At 39.0% G+C, this 11,176-nt stretch overlaps 1 protein-coding gene across 7 annotated transcripts in view; it reads right to left on the bottom strand.

Moving 5' to 3' along the window:
• The window catches only part of PDE3A (phosphodiesterase 3A), a 379,994-nt gene that overhangs the window by 282,418 nt on the left and 86,400 nt on the right, over positions 1–11,176 (bottom strand). The window contains exon 2 of one of the 7 annotated variants that reach the window (XM_086404064.1): positions 11,074–11,155. The exons of the other annotated variants lie outside the window; for them this stretch is intronic. Coding sequence (XP_086260190.1) covers positions 11,074–11,112 — 39 coding nt within the window. The 5' untranslated portion in view covers positions 11,113–11,155. The remainder of the gene's footprint in view (positions 1–11,073; positions 11,156–11,176) is intronic. 7 annotated transcript variants of the gene reach the window in all.

Raw genomic sequence — 11,176 nt, forward strand, 5'->3', positions numbered from 1 at the left:
CACAGAGGATGCCCATGATTCCAGAGCAATAACATTCAACTTGAGTTTGGGCACGTGGAAACACTCCAAGAGGAAGTAATTATCTCAGCTGAGCCTTGAAGGAGCATGGTTAACAGGTGACGAGAGAGAGAATACTGCTCACACACAAGGAGGGACAAGGCAGATTCAAAAAGAAGTTAAAACAGCCTGTGGGTCAGGTTGGAACAAGGTAACAACAAGAAATTGAATAAGCGTTTGTGTGTAGCACACAAGAAGAAGTAATGAAACAGAGTTAGTCTCTGTGTTATATTCACCTGCCATGTATTATAGGCACACGCTGTTGTTTAGTTGTTCGGTCAGGTCCAACTCTTTGAGACCCTATGAAATGTAGCCTGCCAGGCTTCTCTGTCCATGGGATTTCCCAGGCAAGAATACTGGAGGGGATTGCCATTTCCTTCTCCAGGATAGGCACAGATATTTTAAGTAAATAAAAAATACGAATATTCCCAAATGAACTCCAACATTCTCAGAGTTATTTTGTTCTTTTTTTATTGAAGTATAGCTGATTTACAATGTTGTATTAGTTTCAGGTGTACACCAAAGTGATTCAGTGATGTATATATACACACACACATATATTTCTACTACACTGTAGTTTTGTATGTGAGAAAAATCTTCTAGACATCAGATTCATGTAATGTGGTGAAAGTGAAAAGACAGAAATTAATTCCCTTTTGCTTTGGGATCTACTGACATTCAGAAAGATCTTTTCTTCTAGGAAAAAAAAAATTAAAAGCCATTGGTGAATTAGAGACCCCAAGAGTACCTAGGAAAGCTGTGAATACACCGTAGTCTGTGTTTCCTGAATTGGGAGATTGAACCATAGTCTGAAATACCCGGTATTTTACAATTATTTCTACCCTCTAAGGCCTTTTTCAGGAGATCAAGGCATACTCCCAAATATGAGACTTTTTGATGACATACTTGGAGGGATAAAAAGGTTACATTTACATTCTAGATTGAAACAGCAAGTTTTGTAAATGACACACACAACTCTGCAGGTTACTGGACTCCCCACCTTCACACTGACTCAGCCTGCGCTAAAAACTGTATCCTGCCTTAAACATGTTCTCAAAGTCCAAGGCAGACACTCATGTACCCAAGTAAACAACCTTTCTTCGGCACCACCCTGCTGTTCTGTTGTATTTCTTACACTCTAGCAAGAACTGATCGGCTCAAACTTTAGACATGAAATTCCCTTTGAAATAGAAACACATTTTCATATGTACATATTTATTTATTTGGAGGATAACTGCTTTACAATGTTCTGTTAGTTTCTGCTATGCAACCTGAATCAGCAATAAGGGTGTGTGTGTGTGTGTGTGTGTGTATCCCCTCCCCCATGAGCCTCCCTCTCACCCTTGTGAAACAGAAATACATTTGATGTATTCAAACTGCAAGCACATGCTTGCCCTTGTCCAGCTACAGTCTATGTTTCATGTTACTCTTCTGAAGAGCAGGACAGATCATGGCCCTCCTCTGAGATGTTGCCTCTGGACCAGAATAAAGTTCTCAACATGACCTCAAAGGGCCTCCGTGATGACCCACTGCTTTGTCTACAACCACTTGCCACACGACTCTTGGCTTTGCTCTGAGGTTGCACCCTCGCCTGTGACACTTACCTCGTAGGACTGATTCCACCTGAGATGTGATCTACTAGAATGAAACTGAAAGTGAACAGAAGACTTATGTACTTGCTAACTGATATCTGAAATGCTTACAATAGGCTGGCACATAGTAGGCACTCCATAAAGAAGGCTGAGTGTGAAGAATTGATGCTTTCGAACTGTGGTACTGGAGAAGACACTTGAGAGTCCCTTGGACAGCAAGGAAATCAAACCAGTCAATCTTAAAGGAAATCAACACAAATATCCATGGGAAGGACCGATGCTGAAGCTGAAGCTCCAATACTTTAGCCACTTTATGTGAAGAGCCGACTCACTGGAAAAGACCCTGATGCTGGGAAAGACTGAAGGCAGGAGGAGAAGGGGGAGACACAGGATGAGATGGTTGGATGGCATCACTGACTCAATGGACAAGAGTTTGAGCAAACTCTGGGAGATGATGAAGGACAGGGAAGCCTAGTGTGCTGCAGTCCATGGGGTCGCAAAGAGTCAGACATGACTTAGCGACTGAACAACAACAGTAAAGAAATAATTAATGGTCACTAAAAAGTTTTGACAGATGGACAATTAAGGGATAATAGTTGGGGTTTGGGACACAAACTTAGGGGTACTTCCCCAGCTCCTTGCCAACCTCTTTCCCAGGCTTACCCCAAAGAGAGGTGATTTCTAGCAATTATCCCTCTAGGGAAGGATCAGATTCGAGGTAACAGTCTGTAAGTCAAGCAAAGAAGCTGAAGGAGAACACAATAATATTCCTCACACACCCCATCTCAAAAGAGTCAATATGCTGTTCCCCACTTGCAAGGCACACCATAACAAAGGCTCTCCGGAAGGATGACCATTTTTATGTTACTGGAGAGGAGAAGGATTAAGGGATATGACATTTTCTCATGATATGCACTTGTGTGACTGGACAAAGGGAGAAAGCATTACTGTATTGTCCTGGGGGAGGAGCAGGTTTTTCCAATTTTCACCAAGTACAAATCCCTTTATACACTTTGGATGGGAAGGGCTCCACTTCAGGCAGGTTGGGGAGACAGGGTGGAGCGGGACATACTATTTTTAAGCGATTTGGTAAGAATGGCTGTTTTTCCCTCTGATATTCTGGAGCCACTCGAATGGCATGTCTCCACACACGGCTGTCTGGATGCTATCAACGGCACTGCTTTGAGTGAGAGGAAGAGGTCATATGCTCATCTTCTCACATGCTGCTACTGCTGCTGCTTTTTTTAAAGCTTTGTGACCTAGAAAGGAGATGGACGGTATGAATGATGCACGGACTGCCGAGAGCATTGGGCGTCATCAGTCTATTTATACCTCCAGGAAGGAAAAAATGAGTACAGGCCAATGACTCTACTCCATGGACGGAGTAAGCAAAGATCATCTGGAAGAGACAATAAACAACACAGCAATGAGGGCACTGATGCTGTCAGTGAGAAATGAAAGGTGAGGCCATATGCGCATCTTCCTTGTATTTTCCAAAATCCTGTTTGCTTCCAGAGAATGTCAAGTTGCTCCCTGCTGTTTCCCACTACTGTGGAAAGCCTCCTGAATCTTAGGGAAAGACACTGCCACCCACATTTGAAAAACTGGCTTCACTCCATAGGTGCATACATGTTCACATTTGGCCATCATGGGCAGCCATTTGGAAGCGCTGTCAGTTTGCAGGGAATATTTTTCAGGCTTAACAAAGTGTTTGGAAAAGTCTTACAGATACTTGTGCGACTTAACTCTGAAAGCAGTGGGAAAATGAGAAGATTTACACGGATTTGCACAATCTGGTAGAGACTTTTTTTTTTTTCCTCAAGGTATGTCATCAGCTCCTCTGAAATGGTAAAGTATTTATAGGACAAAGTAGGGAAAAAGCACCCAGGCACAGCTGTTAGCACTTACTCCTGCATGACTGGATAATTTAATGCCAGGCTTTACCTCTAGAGGTTGTTTCCAGAGGAAGTAGTACAGTGTGGGACCCAATGGGACCGGATGTTGTAAAATTTACTCATTTTGCTCTTTTGTCACCCATTTATTCCTGGAATTGCTACCAGCTGAATTTGCTTTCGGTGTTATTTTACCAGCTGCGGTGATGGGTTTGCTGACAACTGGCAAGAGTATGCACTGTTTGCTAAGGCTGGAGATTAGGTACTTCTGAGTGTGAAATTTATTGTTCAGTGTGGACTCAAACATGGAACCTGGATTCCTTCATAGAACATGAACTGATTTACTCTGAATACACCTGGTGGTGGTGGTGGTTTAGTCGCTAAGTTGTGTCCGACTCTTGCGACCCCATGGACTGCAGCCTGCCAGGCTCCTCTGTCCATGGGATTCTCCAGGCAAGAATACTTACGGAGTGGGTTGCCATTTCCTTCTCCATGAATACACCTAAGGTTCATAGTAAAACACTTCCTGTTTCTCTAATGATCCAAGTCTTCTCACCATCTGTGAGGCAGACAATTTAAGGCCAGCTTCACCCTTCCCTTTCATTTGCTGAAATCACGTGTGGTTTTAATCCACGAGACACGCTCTGTCATTTCATCGCAATCACTTCTTTCATAGCCTGACCTACAAAGGGAGTCAGGCTGTAATTATTCAGATCAAAGAGAATTAATGCTTTCGTATTTCATAATTTTTCATATTTCATTTCAATATGCACGAGGCAATTTTGGAACTGATAAATGTCAATCATTCGTTGTCCAGTCGGTATCCTTACACCACTGCTATGTATTGGAAACATAGTGACTTATGGATAGTCAATGAATTTAGATAGGATAATAAACTTCCCTGATTGACTCAACTCCTCAGAATATAAATTGGCTGATAAAAACCAGTGCAACCAACTTGCTTTCTTTTTTTGTGTTTGTTTTGTTGTTTGCATGAGCTTGCAAGTTTAAGAGGTATTGCTACTTACTGTTCACATGTATTCGGTGTCAGAAAGGTAAAGGGAGAGGTGTGAGGTCAATTAGAGAGAAGACAATTCTAATGCACACAGGAAACTAAGGGACTTCCCTGGCAGTTCAGTGGTTAGGACTTTGCCTTCTAATGCACAGGGTACAGGTTCAATTCCTGGTCAGGGACCTAATAGCCCACATGCCTCACAGCAAAAAAACCAAACAGAAACAATGTTGTAACAAATTCAATAAAGACTTTTCAAAACTGGTACACACCAAAAAAATCTTTAATATAACCCTGTGTATGAGACAGCAAAAGAGACACTGATGTATAGAACAGTCTTATGGACTCTGTGGGAGAGGGAAAGGGTGGGGAGATTTGGGAGAATGGCATTGAAACATGTAAAATATCATGTATGAAACGAGATGCCAGTCCAGGTTCGATGCACGATACTGGATGCTTGGGGCTAGTGCACTGGGACGACCCAGAGGGATGGTATGGGGAGGGAGGAGGGAGGAGGGTTCAGGATGGGGAACACATATATACCTGTGGCGGATTCATTTTGATATTTGGCAAAACTAATACAATTATGTAAAGTTTAAAAATAAAATAAAATTTAAAAAAATAAAAAAAATAAAAAATAAAAAAAAAAAAGAAAAGAAAAGAAACTGATATTCCTGATGAAGAGAATGGAAGCTGCTAGGGGAGAAGGGAAAGCCAGGCAGAAATGAAAGCTCAGCCATAGGTACTTTAAATAAATAGGTACTTGACAAATACTGGTCAATTATACAATAGAGAGGAAATGAATTATGGAATGTATCATCTTTGAAATCTCCCCTATATGCACCCCACCACCAAGAACAAGAACTTAATTTTCATGCACTCAGTAATTTTAAACGTTTCTTGTCCTTTGACTTTATACCACATACACTAATATGGCATGGTTCCCCCTCCGTATCTTTCTTCCCTCATACTGCCACAAAGATCCTGCCTTTAAATGGAGAGAAGCATGGTACCTCCAAAATCAGTTGGATTTTTGGGAGGGTATGGAAATACAAACCTTAGAGGTGGTTCTGAACAATTTGGCAAATTTTCTATAAGGCAAAAGAAGGATGTTCCATAAGAAAATTATTTAAGTGAAAAAAGCAGACCCCAAATTCATGTCTATTTCTCCTTTAAAAAAATAAATTTTGTTTTCATGGAACAGTGTATTTTATGATTTCCACATTAATCCTTAATTTATGCTGCTGTATCTCTTGATCACAGCAAAATGACTGTGAGAAAAAGAAAGCTAAGGGTTCTACTCAGACATATTTAACTCACACACAAGAAATGGAAGGAGATATTCTTGTTGTGCTGGAGAAACAAAACACAGGAAAAAGCAATTACTGGCTAAATTCTGTGGATCGCACAGATACTGCTTTTGGATTTCCTCATTCTATATTTGTATCCTTGATTACACTGACAGTCAGTAGTCATTCCAGAAAATAATGAGGTATTTCCTAAGAAGCTAATATTCACAAATAATTCTGGTATAAACATATACTTAATTTTTCTTTTCACCCATATCCTTTCACATACCTATAAAGACACTCAAGGCAGGGATGAAGACTTCAACAATATACTTTAAGAATATCCATATATAGGATAGAGTAAGATTTCTCTCATTAAATGTCCTTCACTTCAATTTCTATATAACTTCTTCTTGCAAAAGGAAATAAATAGCAATTAATGTTGACAATTACTGGCTGTCTATCAGTGCTGACAATTAAAAATAAACCAAAGGAGAATAAACATAAAAATGTTATGCTTTTGTAAATTCAACAAATCTTTACAGGAGTACTTCAATATGGAATTTTGACTTAAATTCTGCTGCCTTTGACTGATGAATTCTGAATGATGATCATGGCCTCCCAGAAAAGAGGATCCTTCAAGCACAACATATCTCAAGATAATTCAACCTATTTGTTATGACACTGCCTGTTTCTTTTATGTTATCTGTGGACAAGATGGTTTTAGCATATATTTTTGTACCATAGCTGTTAAGAACTTACATTTATTGAGTTAAGTGGAGGCATATACATCAAATTCAATGTTTCCAACTGAAATAATGGTTTCAAAAGACACATAATCACGTCTTAGGATTTTTTAGTTTTAATTTCCAAAGTGCTTGGTTTGACTACATGTTTTCAAACTGCTAATGGACATAAACTTCAAAAGAACTGGCCTACAATTTCTAATTGTTAACACATTGCAGTGCTGTTGACTAAATATTACCATTTGCCCTCCAACTTTTCCACCATATGAGAGGATCATGCTTCCCTGTCTCCTTGATGTTCAGTAAAGCCATGCGAGGTCAGGGAAATGTATTCAGCCTGGGCATGAATCACTCCCAGGCTGAAGTCTAACAGCCGGTAGGTGATTTACCAACCCTGTTCTCTTGCCCTGTGATTGGGGAAGCACATGTCAGGGGGAGTTTCCTTCAGAAGTAACGGTGAAAAGCACAGTCTTCCTGCCAAGCCACTTGAGAAGAAGAAGAAACTCTCTTTTGTTGTAAGCCATTACCATTTTGGTGATTGTTGTTACTGCCACATAACTTAGCCTATCCTGACTGCTACACATATCTGGTTGTGATGATATGGTGTACACTGGAAGTTAAAAAAAAAATTAAAAACAACCTACATTAAATCATTGTAAAAGCCATTTGAATATAGATATGGAGTGTCAACAGTTAAATTCCATTTTGATGTAGAATTGCATGTCGGGAAATTCTCAAATGTTATATGAATGACTTAGTGACTGGAGCAACAACAATATGAACAAGAAAGCTAACAAGTGTTTCAATATTTAACAATCAATGCGAGCAGAGGAAGGGGATAGGGGAATCCAGAGGTGAGAAAGGCATCCAGATGGAGGCACTATCCTAGGAAAAGTAAAGGAATTAGAAGACAAGGAGATTTTGGAGAATGGAAAATAGTTCCAAATGAAGCTATAGAGATGGCAGGGGCTTGTACACCATGGGAAGGATCAGGAAACAAAATGCTGTAGGTCTGGAAACCCTGTAACCTTGCATGAAACGGCACCAGATGATCAGGTCTATAATTTTCAAAGGTTTCTCCCCATAGTTTGAAGGCAGGGTTTGAAGAGAGGAATGGGTGGAGACAGGAAGGTCAGATAAGGCAAAAAGAATAATTGGGAAGAAAACATTACTCAACATGCTTAAAAATATCCCATAGTGACCGTAGCTTACAGAATCATTCCCTGTAGTACCAGATGTCCTCCAATATCAGGGGACAGAGCTACTGGTCAAGGCCTCAGTCTTTAGCTTCAAGTTCAACTTCTGCCAAATACCAGTTGTATAATGTCCTGGTTTCTTTACCCATAAAACTCTACCTCTTGGACTTATCAGGAAGATTTCAATAAAATAGTAATACATGTAAATGCTTTTTTAGTCAAGTACTTGGTTCTTAGTAAGGGTTAACTAGTACTAGTAATCTAGTGTATTTTATGACCATAATATACATAAGCCACTACTGCCTAATACCGTATTTTTTTTCATTCTTCCTCTATTAATGATGTTGCCTTTGAATGTGTCTTTCCCCAGTCTCCACTTGCTCAAATTCCACTCACCCTTCAGGATCCAACTCAAATACCATCTGCTCAACAAAGGATTTCCTGAATGAATGCTCCCCACCTACTAAGAAATAGTCATTTCCAATTCTGAACTATAACATGATTTCTAACTTCTTCATGGCACTTAATTATAACCTATCTGCTGGATAAAAGATTCATAACATAAAGCTTATTTTTCTCAGCTATATTAGATTTTTCTTTAGCCAGTATTACTTCTTCTCTATCCCTGTATATATATCTCTATATATTTCCAAAGATACTTAGTTTTGATGTCTTGAATGTATGGATCTTCACTGTGGAATAATTTAAGGAGTAATACCCAATTCTAGCATAATCTGATTAAGTTTTTTAGTATGATATAAAATATTTTCATTCACAACGTTCAGAAACAACTATTTCACAAAACTGGTAATTTTCTCCTTTCTTTTATCTATAAATCAAAGGTTAGATAGGCCAATTATTTTAAAATCCCATGGTATGCTGTTGATAAATCCTAAAGGAAAATTCACAATCTCTGATGGAAAACCCCTAGTTCCTATATTCCAGGAACAGAAAAAGAAGAAATCTAATCTTTCACAACTGGACAAATAGCATTCTTCACTCTCACAGCCCTCAAGATGTCATCAGGCAGAGAGGGAATCTTGTAAACAACTAGCCACTGAAAAACAGTTTGTTTTTCCCCCAGATTGAACCAACAAATAAGCCCAGTGTTCCTTGATACCTTTTGTGTCTGGTGTAATAAGCAAGCATTCAAGAGGTGTTGTGTAAGTGATGGGATTTATTGGGAAATAGATTTGTACTTGAAAAGCAACCAGTCCAATAATTTGATCACTGCATCCTGAAAAATACACAGCCTGGTCCAGATCTCTTTGGTTAAGTGATCAAATAAAATCCAAAGGGACTTAGGGAACATTCCTGCTTACCACCCTGTTGCACATTTTCTAAAATAGACTTTGACCTTTAATCTCCATCCCATGAACTTTTTTAGAGCCTGCCAAGTAACCTGTGGGATTATAGAGCCATCTCACCAATTACTTTTCCATTACAAATGAATTTGGAATTTAAGTCTTTTGGAAAGCAAAGCTTAAAAATGAAATCCTAAACACTCCTTGGAAAACATAAAAACTGGGCACTATCATAGACACAATACATCAGTTTATCTTTCCATATCTCACCTCACATGTTAACTGTTTCAGCTGTCCCTTGTGTAGGTGACTCTATACGCTTGAATCGAAGCTTAATTAGATTTCTTTTGATCCTACACTATGATTTTTATTTTTTTTGTTTTTAGAGTGCCCAATAATCAAGCAAACAATTGATTTTGAAAGTATATCCAAACAACTAGGAAAGTTAGACCTTTCATATAATTCATTTAGCAAAAAAAATAAAAAGTTGTCACAAAGCAAAGTTCTATTAGATAGTGCTAGCTGTTTGTCCCGATTTTTTCCAGGCTGACTTATGCAACATCCTGATGCTTAAAACCATCCTGCATGGAAAATCTGTCTCTAGGGTCGAGGGGTGGGGGCAGGAAAGAAGTCCCATTTTCTTTTTAAAGTTATAATTTGAAACAGATAAATGATAAAATAAACTTCTTGTACTTTGCAAACACTTTGAATTACGTACTGCAATACACACTACTGTATTTAAAATAGATAACCAACAAGATCTTACTACATATAGCACAGGGAACTCTGTTTAATACTCTGTAATAACCTAACTGGGAAAAGAATTTGAAAAATAATATATCTATAACTTTGAATCATTTTGCTGTATACTTGAGACGGACACAACATCGTTAATCAACTAACACTCCAATGTAAAATTAAAAAAAATTTTAAATACAAGGTAAAAGCAGTAATTGACACGTGAAAGTGGAAACTCAGCAGACCTTCCTTTTATGCAAAGCATTTATAATACTGTAATATCAAAATATTTTGCTTTGCAAGATGAGTAACCCACAATACTCAGTGATCTATTTTTATTTGAAACACTTTATACATCAAATGGAGTTTTTCTTTGGTTTTCTTCAAATGTTACTGTAAAAATTTAATGATTATTAAGAGATGATGTGGAGAAGGCAATGGCACCCTACTCCAGTACTCTTGCCTGGAAAATCCCATGGATGGAGGAGCCTGGTAGGCTGCAGTCCATGGGGTCGCTGAGGGTCGGACACGACTGAGTGACTTCACTTTCACTTTTCACTTTCATGCATTGGAGAAAGAAATGGCAACCCACTCCAGTGTTCTTGCCTGGAGAATCCCAGGGACGGGGGAGCCTGGTCGGCTACCGTCTATGGGGTTGCACAGAGTCGGACACGACTGAAGTGACTTAGCAGCAGCAAGAGGTGATGAAAAGAAGTTGCTTTTTTATTAATGTAGGTAAGGTCTTAGTACTGCTGCTGCTAAGTCACTTCAGTCGTGTCCGACTCTGTGTGACCCCATAGACGGCAGCCCACCAGGCCCCAATGTCCCTGGGATTCTCCAGGCAAGAACACTGGAGTGGGCTGCCATTACTATGGGTATAATAAAACTTCATTCATGTTTCTCCTCTTTCTATTGACTAGAAGTTGATAAGTACGTAAAATTCATATTGGATGTCATATATGAATGTTATGGCAAAAACTTAAGAGTATCTTTCCAATTTGGCCCTGGTCTCTCCAACAATTAAATGTTACAGCTTTTCACCCTTTCCTTCCTAAACTACCTGAGATGGATAGGCTTTTAATGTTCAATCATCATTTTATGGAAATAATTAAAGAAAAATTACATTTTGAAACTCCGGGAAGATTCTACTTTTTAACTTTTGAAGTTGACTTAGAAGCAAAACATTTAAGTGACAAGAGAAGCCAAGAATCAGGAGTCTGACTCAGGGATTAAAAGCAGTAACCCACCTGGAAGCAAAGCACATCACGTCTGGACTGTAGCCACATTGACAGGAGACATGCTAACTCAGAACACAGCACAGCTCATATCCTATATTATGAAGATATGACA

The sequence above is a fragment of the Bos grunniens genome, chromosome 5, assembly GCF_055505025.1.
Source record: "Bos grunniens cultivar Pamir isolate PY7600 chromosome 5, Bosgru_T2T1.0, whole genome shotgun sequence".
NCBI lineage: Eukaryota > Metazoa > Chordata > Mammalia > Artiodactyla > Bovidae > Bos > Bos grunniens.